The following is a 21,805-nucleotide window of genomic DNA, read 5'->3' as shown; positions in this document are numbered from 1 at the left end:
CAAAGAATCCTAATAATTGATTGTGCATATATCGTGTATTATAGGGAAAGTTGCTGTAATTTTTTTTTATATATTTGGTCTAATGCACAACTCACGAGATTAAGGGTAATCAATATACAACCCTAATATAGTACTTTCTTCTTCGTGTTCATCATGGTCAACAACTCCACTAATCCAAATTCCCCTCTTCCCCTCTCCACTATCCTTCATATGCTTAGAATTAAACTCTTATAAACCAATTATCTCTTATGGAACAAGAACATGTTGTCTCTTTTAGCTTATCAGAAACTTATAGTTTATGTCTATAGATTCATCCTTGCGCCGCCCACCACTATTATTTCCAACGAAACCACCATATGAAATCCGACTTATTTATCATGGGTAGTCGTTGATCAACATGCTTCGATTTTGATCCAATCTTATCTCTGTGAAGAAGTCATGACAAATACCTTTGGCCATACTACATCTCGTGCCATATGGTCCACTCTCAAGGCTCCTCTCCTGTCACATAAAAGCATATGTGACCAATTCAGGCCATTGGTCACCTCCCGGACGAAAATGACAAATCCCATTGGTTTCTTTGTGGGCTTGCTTGGTGAATCCTTTGAGATTTGCAGCCAAGATAATCCCATTAGCTTTTTTTTTTTTCACTTTGTTGTGTAGTTTTTTTTTTTTTTTTTTTTTTTTTTTTAATTTTTAATTTTTAATTTTTTATGAAACGTCCCACATATTCATTATTTTTCATCACTTTCACTTGTATACCATGTATTCAGATAATGATTTTCAAATTTTAACAAATTTCCTCTATTTTTTTTCCTTGTATTCAGATAATTTACCAATTAGTTTACCAATGAGAACCTATGTTTAATCTTTGCAAAATATGAATTACCATATACTATTGGGTTAAATATTTAAGCCGTATCAAAAAAAAAAAAAAAAACTTGGTCAACTGAGTTCTAATACTTGGTACAAATGTTCGGATAAATTACAGTTGTCAAAGATCTAAATTGTGCATTTATCTTTAAAGTTCAAGTCTTGTAAGATAATATGACATGCTCTAATTTATACATTAAACATGTAATTGAACAAAAAGAAAAATTCAGGTCTAAAAAGCATTTTACATGACTACAAGTGACTTTATCATAGAACATAATTTCTTTTAAATTTCATGAGAAATCAAGTAAAGGCATTTCATCCAAATTTAATCAAACGATTAAATACAAATCCATCAACAAAAGATGAATTTTATAAACTTGACTGACATTGCCTAAAAATATAGTAACATTGTAAAACTCAAGATAATGGTAAAACTAGATCTTAAAGTTTAAGCTTATTATTGCAGTTTAAAAAAAGAATTTTAAACTAAAGTCAATAAAATAATCAAATCCATTGTGTCTCTTGTCACAAAATAATATTTTGAATGTGTGTCTGCTTGCCTTTTTACCAAAAAAATAAAAATAAAAAAATAAAAAATAAATAAACATAGGCATAAATCGCGTACAATTTAGGGCCATTATTAGGTCATGGTATGTTCTCATTTTAGCTAATACATAGGCGCGTTTGTTTTGTGGGATTCCAAAGGAAAGTGAAGGAAATGGAAAGTAGAATCCCGTAGTCATCGTGTTTGACTTACCAACTGAATGGAATCGGATTTCCATAATCATATTTTAATTCTGTAGTTGATTGATTTCTAATTCTTTCCCAGCATATCAAGAATCTATATTCAATTCTATATCCTCCTATTATCTTTACGGGTTTGAAATAAAAAAAAAAAAAAAAAAAAAAAACAACTACCGATTGTCATTATCTCTTCCCCAATTATTGTATCTCAATATATCTACATATCTTGATCGGTTCTACAATACAATTTCATTGCCGATCGATTTTGTTGTGCGCCTGCATCTGATACCTTTGTTGACTTGAGGTTAGTTCTTCCTATTCTTTGTTTCATCATTTTAGCAAAATGTCGAATTCATCCACAGTTCTTCAAATAACATTGCTTCACCATTCTTGTATAGTTTTTTATACGTTTTTGCTTCATCTTTGAGTAATATAAAATAATTAATTTCTTAATTAGCTTATGAATTATGGTCTTTAAGACTTTGACTCTCTGTTACATTTGACTCTATGTTACTAGCTTGGATTTACCATTGTAATCTACCTTTTTTAACTTGTACGTAGATGTTAAAGTCACAATAACTTTTTTATTTATATTTTATTCAATTTGTTATAGTTTGTTAAACACATGTTGGATGTTAGATATTATGCTTGTTTTCTTGGAAAAGATGAGACAAAAATCCAGCGATTGTGATAAAAGCCATAACTACAAACCAAAATACTCACAAAAATTGTTTACACATTGTAACATTTTGGAGTATAATTCCTTGTTAAAGAAATATGGTTTCATTGGTTCATTTTAGACCCACCCCCTTATATGTATTACATTGGATATAAAACATAAGTTTTATCATTTTATAATGCCAACTGTTGAGTTTTGGAGTCTCTTAATTAGGTTAGTTCACTTTCATATCAAAATATATTTGATAATATTGCTTTTTTGAAACTACTATTTAATTCCTTTCTTTACAAAATTACTTGTACCAACAAATTTCTACTAATACTCAAATTTGTTGATGATTAAAATTCACAACAATGTCAACTATTATGTCTTTAAATTGTAAAATTTTCCTTTTTTGGGAGATGAGCAGGAAATGGCACGACTTAGTCTAACTAGAAACAAACATAGAAAAAAGATAAGTCAAATAGTCGTTACATTTTGGAATGAAGTTATGACTAGTATTACATGGGTTTTTATCACGATGTGCAAGCTACTACAAATATACAGAGGAGGTAAACCACGTATAAAAAACATATCGTCGGATGTGGATCGACAATCAATAATGCACAAATACGCTTACAAAAGTGACACTACGTGCATATCAAATCTCAGGATGACCCGAAGATGTTTCACAAAGTTGTGTGACATGTTTCATACATTAGGTGGGTTAAGAACAAGTAGACATATGGATATTGATGAACAAGTGGCCATATTTCTTCACATTATCGCACATAATGTGAAGAATCGAGTCATGATAGGTCGTTTCCAGCATTCTGGAGAAACAATTAGCAAAATTGTTTCGCGAGTTTGCAACGCGGTGATAAGGTTGCATCCACATTTGCTTAAGAAACCCGAACCTGTTACAGAAAACTCTACAGATCAAAGATGGAAGTGGTTCAAGGTATATATTAGACTTATAAAAAATTTCGAGTGCTACATAAATTGCTTGATATGATATATGACCATTTCTTATCTTATATTATGTAGAACTGTCTAGGAGCTTTAGATGGAACACACATAAAGTGCTTAGTGCCACTTAAAGATAAGCCTAAGTACAAGACAAGAAAAAATGATATTGCCACAAATGTCCTAGGGGTGTGTTCACAAGATATGCAATTTATCTATGTTTTACCAGGATGGGAGGGCTCAGCTGCGGATGGTAGAGTGCTTCGAGATGCCTTAATTAGGCCACATGGATTAAAGGTCCCAAGGTCGTGTACGTATAATAATTGTTATTTTAGAAATATATTAGTTATTAATTATGCTAACTTTACTACATATATAGGTTATTATTTGGTAGATGCTGGTTATACAAATGGTGAAGGTTTCTTAGCCCCATATAGAGGTCAAAGATATCATTTGAATGACTGGCGTGCAGGACACCAACCAACTACACCTAAAGAATTATTCAACATGAGGCATTCATCTGCAAGAAATGTTATAGAAAGATGCTTTGGTATTTTAAAGGCAAGATGGGGAATTTTAAGGGACAACTCATATTATCCTATTGATCTAAAAAATAAGATCATAATGGCATGCTGTCTTCTTCATAATTATATAAGGTAGGAAATGACAACTGATCCGTTTGAGAACCACTTTGAACTAGACGAGGGAACTGGAGATGTCGGTGGTGGAGATTATGATAATATCACTTCTGTTGGTGTATCAACCGAGTGGACCACATTTAGAAACAACTTAGCGCAAAATATGTTTGATTCTTGGAATACTACACATTGATCATTTCTATTTTTGTTATGTTTATCATTTACTATGAATTTGTGCTATATTTTTTATTTTCAATAATGAGATTTAATTTACTTTTACTGGTTATATTCGTAATATATATATGGTTGTGTATTTTTTTATAGCATGCATTGTTTCATCTAATTATTATTTTTATAAAAATAGTAGGTCTGATGGAAAAAATCAGAAACTATCGCAACTGGACAATTACTGAAGATGCCAAGCTCATGGAAACATTGGTAAATATGGTGAACATCGGAGGATTTAAAGCCGATAATGGTTTTAAATATGGATATTTACTGCATCTAGAAAACACATTGAAGGAAAAAATTCCCAACTCTGGCATATTGGGTAAACCCCACATTGAGTCAAGGATCAAAACCATGAAAAAAGATTGGCAAGTTGTTTATGATATGGTAAATGGTACGAACACAAGTGGTTTTGGTTATGATAGCTCTACTCATTCTGTAACAGCTGAACCAGCGGTCTGGGATTCTTACATACAAGTACAATATTATAACTTTTATATATTTTGTTACTTCTTAACTATTTATATTATATTTTTATGTGCTAACCTTTTATGATACAAAATAGGTTCATAAAGAGGCAGGAAAATGGAGAAATAAGATATTTCCTCATTACGAGGATTTATGTATCATTTTTGGAAAGGATAGAGCTCAAGGGAATAAAGCCAATGATTTTGCCCAAATGGAAGAAGATGCAAGCAATGAAGAACAATCAGAACAAATAGAAGATGTTTTTGAAGAACAAACCATAGAAAATGAAGAATCTCCAAACATGGCCTCAAAGAAGAGGAAAAGAGTTGATGTTGTTATTAAGGAAATATCTATTGCAGCTAACGTCCTTGGAGAAAAACTTGAAAAAGCGGCAAATAGCATGAACCAAGCAATACTAGGAGAAACAGAAGTGCAAAAAAAAGCTTCAATGGTGATTCCTGAAATTTCAAAAATGCAGTCATTAAGTGCCTTTGATAGGTTCAAAGTAAGTAGGAAAATAATGCGTGACCCTGAAACCGTGTTAAGTTTTTGGAATTTGGAAGGAGAAGATCGGGAGAACTTTGTGAGGTTTATGTTGGAAGAGTGATATGATTATGAACTAGGTATTTAGACATTATTTTACCCGGTGTGTGGTTACCTCTTTTTTTTTTTTTTTTTTTTTTTTTTTTTTTTTTTTTAAATTTTAGTTTGAGAATAATGAATGACATTTGTTGCTTTATATTTTTATATTTAATGGTTTTATATCAATTTTTTTAATTATATGAAAATTAGTAATGTTTATTAAAAAATATGATAAGCTTCAAAAAATCATTAAAGGATATTTTTGTCATAATACGTAATTTATTTTCCAATTCCGTTAGGAAATTAGCAAACCAAACAGAAAACAGATTCCATTCCATGTCAACCAAACATATTTAAGTTTCTGGTACATTCAGATTCAAATTCCTCCAAATTCCAATTTTTTTGACAGATTCCATTCCTTTGAAAAACATTCTGTGAAACAAACGCGCAAAAATTTAAAAAAAAAATCGGGGATGGGGACGGGGCGGGGGCAAGGTTAACCCCCGTTTGAATTTCGGAGGCGGGAGCAATGGTAGACAATCTCGTCCCGAAACCCCCATGGGGACCTTGTTAATAAATTACGTATATATTTGAATATATTAATTATATAAATATAATAAATAATAACATGATTTTGAGTTTCCAAAAGTCATCAAAAAATATGTTTTTAAGTTGTTAATAATGTGTTTAATATGTCATAACTTTTTATTTTTAACATGTAAAATTCTGCTATAAAGTGGATTCGGGGGCGGGGTGGGGGTAATAAAGTGGATCCGAGGCGGGGGTGGGGTTAGAAAGACTGAACATTTTGGGGGCGGGGGCGGGGGTGGTGGAACGGGGAAATTTTCGAAGCGGGGGCGAGGGATGCATTCCTTTTCCCGTTTTCCTCCGTTGACATCCCTACTAACACAAATGGAGACAAGAGGAACTTCATATTTTTTAAAACAAAATATGAATAGAGAGAACACTTCATGGTCAATAATTGATTAGAATATTTAAATTAAGGGATTTGTCAAAATGACCAAATAACATACCTAATTGCCAAAAAATGGCCTCTTCCAATGACTATCAAGTACGCAGATGTCCTTTACGAACTTACCTTTCGCACTGTGGATTTGTTATCAAAGTCGGAGAGGTTTCAGTCCTAACTTTATTGTGAATTCATAGGTTTTGTACTACGAACTTAGGGTTCGTACTGCGAGTTCATCTAAAATTTTTTTTTTCTTTTTTTTTTTTTTTTTTTTTTTTTTTTTTACATTTTTAGATTTTACTTTTTTTACTCCAACTTTTTTTACATTATAAAATGGTCCAATGGTAACATCAAAACTCCCATTCATTTCCAAATAGCTTCTAAATTTCAGATGGCTTCTAACGTTTGTATTCTCATTTATGTTTTTTTTTAAACAAAGAAGTTAACAAATCAAGAGAAACAAATTTATCGGGTTGTGAGATTTAGGTTGGTTTTTACCTATGATTTGGTGATAATTACCCATGAAGATATTTACAAGATGTATTAAGATTTATACTTGTGATGAAGAAGATGACAAGTTGGCAACCATAATTTAGGTTCTTTTTAAGTTCTTTTAACTATTTTTATTTAGAATTTGTATGCAATATTCAACGATTATTATGTGAGTGTATGAGTCAATGTGTTTGGAAAATATTATGGCTAAGAATGGATCCTAATTTAATTAATTAATGATATTTTGTTTTAATTAAATTGGTGATAAAAGCGTTATTATTATCTTAAAAATGGAAGTCTACATATTACAAGCATAGAACCGAATTCTTTTGTGTCACCGGTTAATAACATTCCATGTTTTTAGGAGCGAAAGATTGATGATATTATCATATGATTATATGATTTCCCTCAAACCAAATCAATCGTCCTTTTTAAAAGATTTCTTATTCCAAACAAATTTCAAAACAAATTAGGAGAGAACATCAAAACAAATTTCACAAAAACAACCGAGTCTCGGTGACGAAGACGATGATTTTGTCAATCCATTGATACTGGGTATTTTTTATTGTTTATGATTTATTTTTCAAGAATTCGGATAAAAGGCACACATTTTGTGAGAAGTCACATGTAATCCTTGAGAATGTAGATTGAATTTCAGTTAATAGCAAGTTAGGGTTGGAGTGTAGTTATGATTCTTCTAGGTTTTTGTATTGCTTGTGATGTATTCTTTAAGAATAAGTATAAGCATTAATGTATTCAGCAAGAATAGTTATAATCATCAGACATTCTGTCATGCACATGTAATCGTTGAAAATATAGAGTGTATTTTATTTTTAACAAGTTAGGGTTTGAGTGTAATGATTCTTGGAGGTGTTTTTACTGTTTATGACATAAGGTATAACATCATGATTTTTGATAGCATAATAAATTCTGAATGAATATACACATATTATTTGTGTAAAAGCATGCTTTATGTTTGTGTATTGATTGATGGGTCAGTATATTGGTTGTTTGATGTGCACGGATTATTTACTTTGGTATTCTTTTAGAATAAAATAAATAAAGTATGGTCATATAATGGTTTAGTTTATAAAATTCTAGAATTGATATGGTTCAAGTAAGTTAATACTCAATTTTTAACTTGTTTTCATTGACAAACGATGTTGTAGTAGCATAACCTCTCCAAGAAGAACTAGAAGCTTATGAAGAATTACCCAAGGTGGAAATCGTTGTAAAATAGGATGGAGCTATGATTGAAGGGGGAAAGTAAATTAGAAACAAAGAAGGAAGAAACACAATGTAAAATCAACAAAAGGGTAAAAAGGTAAAAAAAAAAAAAAAAAAAAAGATGATGGTGGAAATGTCGGTGAAATTAGATCGAAAATGAAGTGTGATATAGCAACACACCAGTCTATTTCTCAGTGGACCATAATTAAGGAAATGATACATGAGATTATGGGTATATCTATGGAGAGGTCAATATCCCCAAAAAAGTATTCAAGCACAACATATTAAGAAAAATAAAGGAGTCGAAAGTTGATGACCTTCTATTTAGACTTAGTTATATAATAATGTTTATCAACACTTTTATTGATTCAAAACAAATGAGGACATGCCAAATAGAAGTTGTTGAAAGGTTAACTTTGTTAGAAGACTATCCAAGTATCTATTTGTGTTAGTACATTGTTGAAAGCTTGATAATAATGAAGCAATTGTGGAATCAGCAGTGGCGTAGTCATAATTTTGTTTTCGGGTAGGCTAAATAATATACAAAATATGAACGAGTGACAAAATTCTTTGTAACACTCCGTTATTTCAGGTCAATGTAATGTCTAAAAGTCGAGTCTTGTAACCTCTTTGTGATGTAATAAGAATATCATCGAAAATGAAATGTTCAAAAAGCTCCGTTTGAGTACACTATGTGGTAGATATCATGATAAGGTTTCCAAAAATATAAAGAACACTAAAATCCGAGTTATAACGAAGGAGTTATGACCAATCAAAGATTCGTAACACTACCGGTAAAGCGTTGTTAAACATAAAATGAGAAATTTCAATAAAATACCTTTTAGCCTTAGGTATCTAAATAAAAGTTGTAGATATCATTAAATTGCAAACATACATAAAAAGAACGCACAAATCTGACTTCGTATGAGGAAGTTATGATTTTTCAAAGTTTCGGACCAAGCAGTAGACAGCTAAAAACTCGAATTAGAGATCGAGCGAATTTCAGCTAACACAACCTAAATGAAAGTTGAAGACCTCGACACTAGGAATACAACGGTAAAAAGACTGACAAAAATGGACATCGGATGAAGAAGTTATGGAATTTAAACGGATTTTTCTTGATCCGGCCTACTAAAAATAATATAATAAAAATAAAGTCAAAACTAGCCGATGAAGTCTAAATGAGAGTTGTAGAGCATTCTCACACCTACGGGTGCATATAAAGAACATCGAAATCGAAGCTTGTACGCAAAAGTTACGGATTTTACAAATTCGGGACACAAAACCCGAGTCTGACTCAGCCTCACGACGTGAACAGTTCCATATTCACGACGTGAGACTGTGACTGATGGGTTCCAGAGTGTTAGCCACGTCAAATCATCGAAGGGGATAGAGCTGACTCAGCCTCACGACGTGAACAAGGCTATATTCACGACGTGAGACCCCAAAACCCTCCCTATAAATAGAAGCTTAGGGGTGTCGGGTTTAGTGCTCATTTCTTTCCATCTAAGTGTCGTTGCTCTGCGTTTATACCTCTCGAAGCCATCCCGACACCCCGATTTTCACACTCAAGATCCGAAGGAAGTTCCACACTCCCGAGATTCCTGAGAATTTAGATCTCACTAGTCGAAGTTCTGCTCGATTCTTCTCTCGACTACTTCAAAACAACCAATTCAATCAAGTGAGTTCATACCCCCTTTTATACACCTTCAAATACTTTATAATGTACTTTTAATACATTTCGGGGGAGAATTCAAGTAAACACACGGTTGATCCCGAGTGAAAACGTGAAAACTCTTGTTATACTTTACATGCATTAGATTTATACAAAATGCATAGTATCCAGGGTAGCCATCCTTGTTAAGCCATTTTATGCAGTCAAAGAACTTATAATTTATGCTTGTCAAACATTGTGAAAAGGGATAAACATTGCACACAAAACTATTATTTTAATACAGACTTAGTTGAGAATCCGTGAGACGATTTCATCTTCAATGCTACCTTTTTGTTAAAAGCTACTACCTAAAGTCCTGTCTATTATAACCAGAGTCTCCCGTTTGAAGAGCGTGTCAAATGTGTATAGATCTATACGGGAAGTCATGATCCCGCGCCCTGACTGTTAGCTACACTCCTTTGGGTGACAGTTTGTCATAACGTTTCGACGCCTGAAGACCATCACCACAAACATATTATGTTTAGTATGGTTATAAAACTCACCGGATAGACAATTGTTATGGTGTTCTAATTTTATGAATGAGTAGTTATTAAAACTATTATTCATCTAACAAGTGCGATCTTCTTATAGCTTTATTATATAAAACTATGCCTCAATCTTTTAAGCATTTCAGTTGCTTGCGATTTTTGGTCTTGGACATTATAAACTGTCTGTTACTTTAGGAAAATAAGGGATTTTCCTGTATCCAAAACAATCAACTAATAAGAAAATAAGAGGTTTTCCTGGTACAACTATTTACAATTCACAACACGAACATTCATATGCATTTCATACTTTTATAAGGAAATAAGAGATTTTCTTGGAAAACGCTTGAACTTGGGAATGGTATACATTTTCTCAAAACCGCTTATGAACTCACTAACTTAATTGTTGACATTTTTTCTTTGAAATAACTTGTATTCTCAGGGAACCGCTAAGCATGTTTGGAAACCAACTTTTGGGGATTAACGCTCTGACGTTAATTACTTCTTTTGAAAGATGTTTATGTATTTATCTTTTGAACATGTAACGAATACAATTATGTAAACATTTTGAAACCTTTATACATATGGTGGTATGTACTTTCCTTACTATGAACTGTTATGATACTGAATATGACGTCTTCCGCCCCCGAACGTTTCCGCCGTTCTTGTTTAGGGGTGTGACATTCTTTAACCCTAATTGCTTTTATTTAACAAAAATATATATTGTACATACAATATATGCGTAACCTTAATTTTTTGTGGGTGTGGCCTTGGCCCACTCTTGCCATATATTGGGTACGCTCCAGGACCAGTTTTGTTACTCGGGGCCTATTACTGAATTGTTAGTATAAATTTCATTATAATTGTTTTAAATACAATTGACTATTAGTTTATATTATGTATTAAATTTTGCTATCAAATTACAAATTTGTATGCGGTTGGTTTCTGTGTATAATATCCGCATCAGTAAAAGCATTAAATTCAAAAAAAGACTCCTTTTATAACACATGTTAGTCGAGATAAGTTGAAACAAGTTGGGAACTTTGAAGCGAATGCAAATGCTCTTGGGACGGAGCAGTTTATAAGAAGGGAAGATGATGAGCATGAAGCTGAAAGTAGTGACACACGGATAGGGAGTTGGAAATGGTTGAAAGAGAGTTTGCGGAGGAGGAGATAAAACATTATACATTGTTAATTTTTCTTTCAAAATTGATTTGTAAAGAATCATTACATAAATTTCTATTTATTGGTAGTGAGGTTAGAATGCAGACATGATAATCAACTTCGGAATCTTGTAATACATTTTCTTTAAGAAAGAGAAGTTCATAGTTTAAAATTCCTAAAGAATGTTGAGGTGTTATGAGGTTGTAATGATTAATAATATTACTTAAATCTTAAATAATTAAGTAATATGACATTTTCCTAGTATAAATATTCTGAAAGAATTAACAGTTAGTATTATTTTTTTATGAAAGTTAAACTATTTACAACTTGCAGAAATTTTGTCCGAAATTTAGCATTAGTTACAGTACAATAATGATTGAAAAACATATTAGCATGTGAAACGATTGTTAAATTGTTTCCATATATATTACTATTTTAATTTGGGTAGATAAAAGGAAAGTGTCCATTATACATGTATTTGTTTAATTAATCATTTATTTATTTCTAAAATCTCATTGGTTCACACATTCATACAATAATTAAGGTTTATATATGAACCTAACACACACACATTCTCTCTCTCTCTCTCTTATATATATATATATATATATATATATATATATATATATATATATATATATATATATATATATATATATAGGGTTAGGTTCATGTGAGACGGTCTAATTTTGTGAGACCGTGAGACGCATTTTTTTATTTATTTTTATTTATATTTATTTTTTGATTTTTCCATTTATTTTGTATTTTAAAATTATTTTTAGAATATGTACAGTGTAATATTCTATTTACAATATTTCACGTATTTTAAAAAAAAAATAGGATTTTTATTTTTATTTTTTTTAGTTAATTCAAGTTCCGAAAATAATATTTAAAAAAATAATTTTTAGATTTTTCCATTTATTTTGCATTTTAAAATTATTTTTTAGATAATGATTTAGAATATTTCACGTATTTTAAAAAAAAAGGGATTTTTTTAATTTTTTTTAATTAATTCAAGTTTCGAAAATAATATTTAAAAAAAGAATTTTTGGATTTTTCCATTTATTTTGCATTTTAAAATTATTTTTAGATTTGGTCTCACGGTCTCACAAAATTAGAATTGTTTCAAATGAACCTGAACCTATATATATATATATATATATATATATATATATATATATATATATATATATATATATATATATATATATATATATATATATATATATGTGTGTGTGTGTGTGTGTATGTGTGTGTGTGTGGGCGCGCGCGTGCACACGCAAGATGTAAGCATTGCTTTTATTACATAATTTGTTTTACAGAAGATGAAATCATACAATGAATATGCATCTCTTGTTTGATAACTTTCACATTACTTTTTGACAAATTTTCTTCAAAAAAGTTAACAAATCAAGAGACATATCGATATCGTACTTTTGCAGTTTTATTTACCATATCGATAAATAAATAAAATACAAAAGAAATTTCAAACAGAATTCTACAAAAATATAGAGACAAAAAAAAAAAAAAATTATTGATATTTATACTAATAAGTTGACAAGTTTGCTTAATGGAAGCGAAAAAAACACCTTATTATTCGACCGTCGGTATGAATATGAAGTATGGAAGAGAAGTCTGCTGTATGAAAAGGTCATTCGGTTATTTTTGGCAAGATTTCTTAAATTGTTTGGTTTTGTTTATTTTTGGCAAGATTTCTTAAATTATTCGGTTTTTGTTTAATGAAATTAGGACGAACCACAAATTAGAAATAGAAGGCAAATGAGATGTTTATTTCACGTTTTTAAAACAAAAACACGGTTAGCGCGAGCACTTCATGGTCAACGCTTTGACATGTTACAAAAATTTCAAGCCAACTTCGATGCTGCCTGAGTTCAATCAAGACTATGAATTTACAAAAGCTCAAATCTTTTAGAAAGCTTCAAACATCTTATAACAATCAATCCTATTCGCTACAGTGCTTTGCTTCTACAACCGAGCCCAAAGCTCATAGTGATTTCTCCGAACATGGCGTCTTCCGTGATGCACTCGACCCGCTCGACGGAATGCCCCAGAGAGATATCGATGCTTCTAATCACAACCACCTGCTTTTCGAGTATGCTCGAACCAACAACAACGCTCAAGCTCTCCAACACTTTTTACGAATTCGTCGTTTGGGTTTACCAGTTAACGGCGCAAGCTTTTCTTGTGTTCTTAAAATATGCGGAAGCTTCTCCGATCAAATAATAGGCAAGCAAATACATTGTGATTGTATTAAATACGGTTTTGTTGAGGATGTTAGCGTTGGCACTTCCCTCATTGATATGTACACAAAAACCGAATCCATTTCAATGGCTGAGAAGGTATTCGATGAAATGCCTGACCGAAATGTGGTGTCTTGGACTTCAATGCTTACAGGGTATTCACTAAAGGGGCTTCATGATCAAGCTATAGACCTTTTTCTACAAATGCAAACTGAAGGAATCAAGCCTAACCCATTCACATTTGCTACTGTTCTTGGAGCTTTAGCTGACAATGGTGCAGTTGTGAAAGGGATGCAAGTTCATACCATGGTTATCAAATTTGGCTTTGAAAAAACCACATATGTGTGTAATTCTTTGATTAGTATGTATTCAAAATCAGGAATGATCAGATGTGCAAGGGAAGTATTTGATTATATGGAGGTTAGAGATGCAGTTTCATGGAATGGAATGATATCAGGTCTTGTTAAAAACTTGCAAGATTTACCTGCCCTTGATCTCTTCCTTAAAATGAGACTTTCAGGGGTAAAACTGACACAACCCATCTTTGTTACAATACTAAAAGTATGTGCTAACATTAAAGAAATACGTTTATCTAAACAACTCCATTCCATTCTTTGGAAAAACGGAATGGAATCGGATCCCAATCTTAGAACAGCACTCATGGTTTCCTACACAAAAAGCTCTGAAATGAATGACACATTGAAACTATTCAACTCAATGAGTGGAATCAAGAACGTGGTGACATGGACAGCTATGATTGGTGGATACATCAAAAACGGGGACATGAAAAAAGCTGTGAACATCTTTCAACAAATGAGAAAGCAAAATGTTTGGGCTAATGAATTCACCTATTCCACTATCCTTACTTCTCACCACATACTTTCTCCTTCTCAAATTCATGCAGAAGTTATAAAAACAAATTATGAATCATCAACTTCAGTTGGAACAGCTCTTTTAGATGCTTATACAAAGCTAGGAAACATGAATGATTCCATAAAAGTCTTTGATAGCATTCAAGAAAAAGATATAGTCACATGGTCAGCTATTTTATCAGGATATGCACAATCAGGAGACATTGATGAAGCTATACGAGTGTTTCTTGAGTTACAAAACAACAAAATCACACCAAATGAATACACATTTTCCAGTATCCTCAACGCATGTGCAACTCCAAATGCAGCAATTGAACATGGGAAACAGTTTCATGGGAGAGTATTGAAATCAGGATATGAAATCGCGTTATGTGTAAGTAGTGCTCTTGTTACAATGTACGCAAAAAAAGGAAACATCGAAAGTGCAAACAAAGTTTTTGAAAAACAATCGGAGAAAGATTTAGTGTCATGGAATTCAATGATTTCAGGGTACGCACAACATGGATATGGGAAAAAAGCGTTAGAAATATTCGAAGAAATGCGAAAAGAAAATATAAAAATGGATGATATAACATTTATCGGTGTAATTTCCGCATGTACACACGCAGGATTAGTCAACGAAGGTGAGAAATACTTTGACCTGATGGTTGACCATGGAATCAATGCAACATTAGAACATTATTCATGTATGGTTGATTTATATAGTCGAGCAGGATTTATACAAAAAGCCATGGATTTCATAAATAAGATGCCGATTGTTGCAGGAGCAACGATTTGGCGTTCGATTCTTGCATCGTGTCGCGTTCATAAGAATTTGGAATTGGGGAAAGTTGCAGGAGATAAGTTGATGGAATTATCACCACAGGATTCGGCTTCTTACGTGTTGTTATCCAATCTATACGCGACAAGTGGCGATTGGAAGGAGAGAGAGAAGGTTAGGAAGATGATGGATGAGAGGAATGTGAAGAAGGAAGCGGGATCCAGTTGGATTGAGATTAAGAACAAGACGTATTGGTTTGTAGCGGGTGATGTGTCGCATCCTTTGTCGGATTTGATATATGGGAAATTGAGGGAATTAGGGTTGAAGATGAGGGATGAAGGGTATGTAGCGGATATGAGTTATGTGCTTCATGATGTTGAAGATGAGGGAAAAGAGGAGATTTTGAATGGGCATAGTGAGAGATTGGCTGTTGGGTTTGGGTTGATTGCAACGGGTCGGGGTGTTTTGTTGCAAATTATGAAGAATTTGAGAGTTTGTGGTGATTGTCATACTGTTTTTAAGTTTATATCAAAGATTGAAGAGAGGGAGATTATTGTTAGGGATTCGATTCGGTTTCATCATTTTAAAGATGGTGAATGCTCTTGTGGAGAGTATTGGTGATTGTCGTTCCATAAACTTTCAGATAGCATTTGATGTCAAGATCAGAACAGAACAAAACAAAACATAAAACTGATATGATGGTTGCAGCAATCGAATCAGAACATAGTGTAAATTTTTTATTGGACCTAACAGTTTCGGTTTGGTTAGATTTCCAAACCGAAACAAAGTCTCATTTTTGTAAGAACTAAACTTGCTTTGTATTTTATAATTTGAAGATATAATGTTGGGTATATTGATATTAGTCTTGCATGGAAATTATGTGAATAAAATTGGACAGTAGCTTTAAGCAACTTGTTCCGCTACTTAGGCGACGCGACTTAAGAAGGTCGTGTGGCAAGTTGCATTGGGCAAACACAAATGTGGGTTTGCGACTTGTAATGCGAATTGGGATGCGACATGGCATGTTGTTAAGAATTTTTTTGAACCCATTGTTTATTGTTTGTTTGAGAAAGTTGGAAAAGTTGTGTGTTTTTATTAGGTGTGTTCGTATTAGAATTGGACGGAACCATGTAGTAATGAAACCTTTAGGGGCCTAAATAAGAACTAAATGCTGAACCGAAAGTTTGATTAAAAAAAAAATTTAGTTTGAATTTAAAGGTGAGCTCGGTACCGAGACCGGACTGAACTATTACCGAAATGTGTAGTACCACCAAAACCGTTTGGGGCCAAAAATAAGAGTCAACCCAATATATGGGCTAAGCATCTTGAGAAGCCAATCGACATCTAGAAAAACACATTATCGAGTTCAAGGAGGGGAGCCTTAAGCCTTTAAGCGACTGATGAACTGATCATTCTCACTAAAAATTCTACTTATCTCTTAAACCTAGTGGCTACTACATCAGATTTCTTTATTTCTCATTATAATTTAAGATTTCTCTATTTCGATTCTTTGCTTCTCAATCTATACTTCGCGTAATCGCATTCCTGGCACTATGATTTTTGAAGCATAGCGGCACCGAAAATCTGAAGAATTACGAGGTTTTTGATTTCTTAATTGGGTTTGGGTACTGGATTCTCATCTCTCTTATTTTGTTTTCTTTTCAGATTCTAACTCCTGAAACACCGAATTTCTCTACTTCTCATTCTAATTTCTGACTAATTTTGGAGTTTCATTTTCTTTTTGTTCTTATTTATGAAACACAAGCCACGAAAAGAAAATTTGAAGAAGCTTGAGGCTTTCAATTCTAAATTGGGGTTGGGTGTGTTGGATTTCTAAATTATGATCTCTCATATTCTATATTTTTCTCATTCCAATTTCTGATTTGTTTTCAATGTTTTTGTTTGTTTCAGGAGTTAGACTATTTGCTGGTTGTTGGAGCACGATTACAGCTTCAGATTAAATTTATACTCTTGTAGAGTTTCTAAAATTTTATATTCTGTTTATGTGATTTGAATCAAGAGGCATATAATTTTCTATTTAACTTATGCTTATTTTGAATATATGGACTTCTAGAAGCAGCAATAGGCATAAGTTTATTCCATTATTGTATTTAGGTCAATAGTTTTTAAAATAGCATGTCTATTTATGATATTATTATTATTTTTCCAGATCTTTTGACTTCTTGGCGTGGAAACAAAAACAAACTTTGTTGAGGTTATGGTTGCTTTAGTGAAAAGAAGTTGTTGAAGCTCTTGAAATTGTATCTACAAAGTACCATGACTTAAAAAAGATCAAATGAATTAACAATTTTCAACATCTAAAGTGATTTTTTTTATAAAATATTGATTATTGTAAAATAAAAGATGTTTTCGCTTCAAAAAATACACAAATACATCGTTTTAATTGATTTTTGTTGGTTTTTGTCTGTATTTTTGTTTGATTATAAAATTTATTGTATTAGTGATTTACTAAATTTTTATATAAATGTTTGCTCTATCGTACGACATATATAGGGTACGATATTGGTCCTACTAGTTTGTCTCATGAAATCAGGTTCACATGCTCACTCCTTGGGTTTTTAGAAGACTCATATGTTTAATGATTTTTCGGTTTAAATTAAAATTGTGTATTTATAAAAAAACCTACAACTTTCTCAAATTTTCTATTTTGCTTATTTACACGGAGGTTAACCCATAAACAGGTTAATCGAGAAATATGAAAGAAATTGAAAAAGTTGCAGGTTTTAGTTGGAAAATAAAACTTGTGACTTAAACCGAAAAGCCTTTAGGTAACTTTTGAAGTTAACCCTAATGTCTTGTTTACGACTTTTTTTTTTTAATTTTTATATTATTATATATATATATATATATATATATATATATATATATATATATATATATATATATATATATATATATATATAAAAGAAAGGTTAGGAAAATATAGCTAGAAAGAGAGGGGAAAGAAAATTTATTTATTTCGTGTTCCCGAGTTCATGGAAATGAAAGGAAAATCTTAAGTATATGTCGGAAAAAGAAAATAAAACTTAAGGATTTTCCTTCCTCTCACTTTCTTCCTAAATCCGTCCAAATTAAGAATAAATTTTAGAAGAAAAATGTGTCTCCAAAATCCTTTCATTCCCCTCATTTTTCTTTCATTAATGAAATCCAAAACGATTTTCATTCGACATCTCTCACTTTCTCACTATACCCATCAATATCTCTCCTTAAGCCGAACTTGGGAACAAGGCATAAGGGTGGATAGATATCGTGCATCCCGCCAGTTTGTCTATCAAGTCTAACAGATTTTGTCTTACCTATACAGGTCCATTGTACCCACTACCCACTACTCAGGACGACTTAGTCACCACATCAACAACCCCTCCAACTCCTCTTCACTTTCTTGAGCCCTTACACCCTGTTTCCGAGTTCAACTTACTGAGAGAAAAGAAAGTAAATGAGTGAAAATGAGAAGAAAGTAAAAGAAATTGGTGTTCCCGAATTTTATTAAAAGAAAGAATTGGAGGGAAATAAAATGATCATTTTCCTTTATAACTTTCCGTCCGATTTGGAAGGATTTAGAAAAAAAAGAACAAAATGATTAACTCTATTTCACAGGGGTAACAACCGAAAATACTACAAATGAAAGGGGGAAAATTAGAAAGTGCAAAAACAAAAGAACAGTAATCGTAATCCAATTTCACAGCCGCCTACTGAAATCCTCTGCAAGAAGAAACCCGAAAATGGGGAAGAACGGGAAGAAGCAAAAAAACCAACGTAATCAGAGGTCTGCATCTTACTACCTCGAAGACGAAGAACAACAAACTTACCCTTCAAATCATCCAGCCCCTTCTTCTCAATCCGATCCTAATCTCACTCTCTCCGACGAAGAATCAGAATCAGACGAACAAAACGACCAAAACCCATCACCAGATGACGACAATAGCCTCCCTTCAAAGTTCTCACTATATCAACAATCAGTACAGGTACAAATAGCCTGAACAAAACCCTCAATTTCATCAGCATTTTACTTGATTCTAATGTGGGGATTTATTGGGTGTTGTTCAATTTTTGTTACAGTCGCCTAAAGGAGACATTAGTTATCTACAGAAGTTCTTCTTGACTTACGTTGGTGGAAGGGCACCCCTCCATCTTCAAGAAGACTTCTGCGGCACTGCTCTTCTCAGGTACTTCGATGAATCTGTGAATGAATGAATCTATGGCTCAAGTTTGATTGCATTTCTTGTAAATTACATGAAGAAACCCTAATTTTTCGATCAATTGAACTACAGTACAGAATGGCTTCGGAGTGATTCAAGAAGAACAGCCGTAGGTTTGGATTTGGACGTGGAGGCTCTTGATTGGTGCATGGAGAACAATGTGAACAAAGTCGGAGCTGATTTATCTTCAAGAATCGTTCTTTACCATGGGAATGTGTTGCAACCTCACGAAGCTAAAGTAGTGAAATCCAGTTTTCAAAACACGATGCATAATGTAACACTTGAAGATGATGAAAATGGGATTGAATCTGTTGCTAATTCTGAAAAACTTCCACCTAGGGACATTGTATGTGCTTTCAACTACAGTTGTTGCTGCCTCCATAGTCGTCAAGAATTGGTTTCATATTTCAAAAATGCCCTTAGCTGTTTGTCTAAAAAAGGTGGAATTTTTGTGATGGATCTTTATGGAGGCACATCATCTGAATGTGAACTTAGGATGCAAAGAAAATTCCCAAATTTTACGGTAATTTCTTTAATTAATTACATATATTTCATCAACTATTTGATATTTTTCAGTTGTTACATGTATTTTTGTACCAAAACTACAATTCTTGATAATTTCATCATACTTTCATGTCGTTTTTTGGTAATTTTGCGTAGTTTTAATATTAATATGTTTTCAGTATACTTGGGAGCAAGCTGGGTTTGATATTATTCAAAGGAAAACACGGATAAGTCTCCATTTTACTCTGCAAAAGCATCAGAAGAAGAAGCTTCGTCATGCTTTTTCGTACAGCTGGAGATTGTAAAGATCGTTACTTTATGCAATTTATAAAAACGCTACAATTTATTTATAGAAAATCACTAAAATGACTATCGTGTATGGCGTTTTTTTTTAACAAAATGACCATCTTTTTGAGCTTTTACATACTCACCACATGGGCCCACAAATGGCTTTTTTAATGGTCCCCACCACAAAAAGTCAAATAGTCATTTTGGTGATTTGTGTAAAAGTGATTTCACATGTGGGCATTTGTGTAAAACACCAAAAAGGCATTTTGTATTTTTGTTAAATGCTCATTCTTTATGTTATGATTTTCTCATATATAAAACTTTCCCAAGAAAAAAAAACAAGATTTCATTTCAATCAAAGGTTTTGTTACAAGATTACCATTTTGTCCTTCGGTAGTCATCACAAAAGGTTGATGACTTTTGATCATTGATGAGGGTATTTTAGACATTTGACTAATAGTCAGAGACATTTATCAGGTGGTCATTACCGGAGATTAAAGATTGTATGGAAGAAGCTGGATTTCGGTCTATTCATTTCTGGATCCGTCAAATGCCGGATAGTGAGAACATCAAAAGTATTGAAGGATTTGGTGGGGGTAAAGATGTCAAATATGAAGAAGTTACAAGTTTTCAACAAAAAGATTCATGGAATGCTTATATTGTTGGGGTTTCATAGTGATTGATGCTTTCTTTGAATTCTTTAGATGTTATGTACTTGATTAACATGGTGGATTTGTTAAAACATTGATAGATCCATCAAAAACATAGACTTTGATTTTTAAGGTCAATGTTTGGCATTTGTCGTATGATTAATGATTAGGATATTGTGACAAAGTTAAAGGAATATTCATTTGTTGAGGTACTATAAGAATGTTATGTAATTTTGATGATGATAATTACCATGTTTGACCATGGAGTCAAAGTTGAATCTTTATGGCTACGTGTAAAACACCTTTTGCTTTATTGGAGATGGAGCCTATTTCTAGTTGAAACCGGCCTATTGACTTTTGAGATGTGTTTCTTGCAAGACGAGCAATTTTGACCTTTTTTTGGGTTTCAATTTTTATTTCTTTAAATTATAATGGGCAAACCTTAAGAAAAAAATGAAATATATTTGTATCTTTCTTTTTTGGAACGGAATTTTATAAAACCGGCCTATAAAGAACAAGGCATACGAAAAAGAAAACAAAAACAACACAACCAATTACAAAATGTTGAAAGGCCAACAATACCAATGTGTCCACTTATAATCACCAAAATTCATTCTATTTTTATCCCAAACATGCACTGAAGTAATGACATTATCCGCTGTTTTTATTGTCATAACATGAATTTTGTTGAATAGTTTGTTGTTTCTTACTTTCCAAACACACCACAAAAACCCGTAAAAAAATAGCCAGTAAAAATTTCCTTTTTTGGGGCAATTTCCTCGGTTCCCAGCAAACTTCACGAAATTGACCACAGACGAAAAATGAATAAATGGAATATCACACCATTTTAACACCCACTCCAACGCTTCATTAGAAAAAGAGCACCTTGCTCGGAAGTGGTTAGTCTCATCCAAACCATTAGAACATAAATAACAAAGCGAAGAAGGTTGAGCAATGTCACGATGCGAAAGAGTCATAGCACAAATTTCAATGCTACCCAATTAATTTTACTTTTGTAATCAATACCTCCTTATATAA

The 21,805-nt window shown here is 32.5% G+C and overlaps 2 protein-coding genes across 2 annotated transcripts; both read left to right on the top strand.

Moving 5' to 3' along the window:
- Nucleotides 1-12,852: 12,852 nt before the first annotated feature.
- LOC145001998 (Tetratricopeptide repeat (TPR)-like superfamily protein) lies at nt 12,853-15,967 on the top strand. The gene has a single exon (XM_078961315.1). The coding sequence runs from the start codon at nt 13,117-13,119 to the stop codon at nt 15,724-15,726; it is 2,610 nt and encodes an 869-aa protein (XP_078817441.1). The 5' UTR covers nt 12,853-13,116; the 3' UTR covers nt 15,727-15,967.
- Nucleotides 15,968-18,780: 2,813 nt separating this feature from the next.
- LOC145002256 (S-adenosyl-L-methionine-dependent methyltransferases superfamily protein) lies at nt 18,781-21,051 on the top strand. The gene is made up of 5 exons (XM_078961559.1): nt 18,781-19,091; nt 19,186-19,292; nt 19,398-19,848; nt 20,009-20,130; nt 20,595-21,051. The coding sequence occupies exons 1-5, from the start codon at nt 18,849-18,851 to the stop codon at nt 20,791-20,793; spliced, it is 1,122 nt and encodes a 373-aa protein (XP_078817685.1). The 5' UTR covers nt 18,781-18,848; the 3' UTR covers nt 20,794-21,051.
- Nucleotides 21,052-21,805: the final 754 nt, after the last annotated feature.

This window comes from Lactuca saligna, chromosome 6 (genome assembly GCF_052625555.1).
Source record: "Lactuca saligna cultivar CGN05327 chromosome 6, ASM5262555v1, whole genome shotgun sequence".
In the NCBI taxonomy this organism is placed as follows: domain Eukaryota; kingdom Viridiplantae; phylum Streptophyta; class Magnoliopsida; order Asterales; family Asteraceae; genus Lactuca; species Lactuca saligna.
The sequence above is the reverse complement of the archived record's forward strand: the minus strand, read 5'-3'. Positions and strand labels throughout refer to the sequence as shown.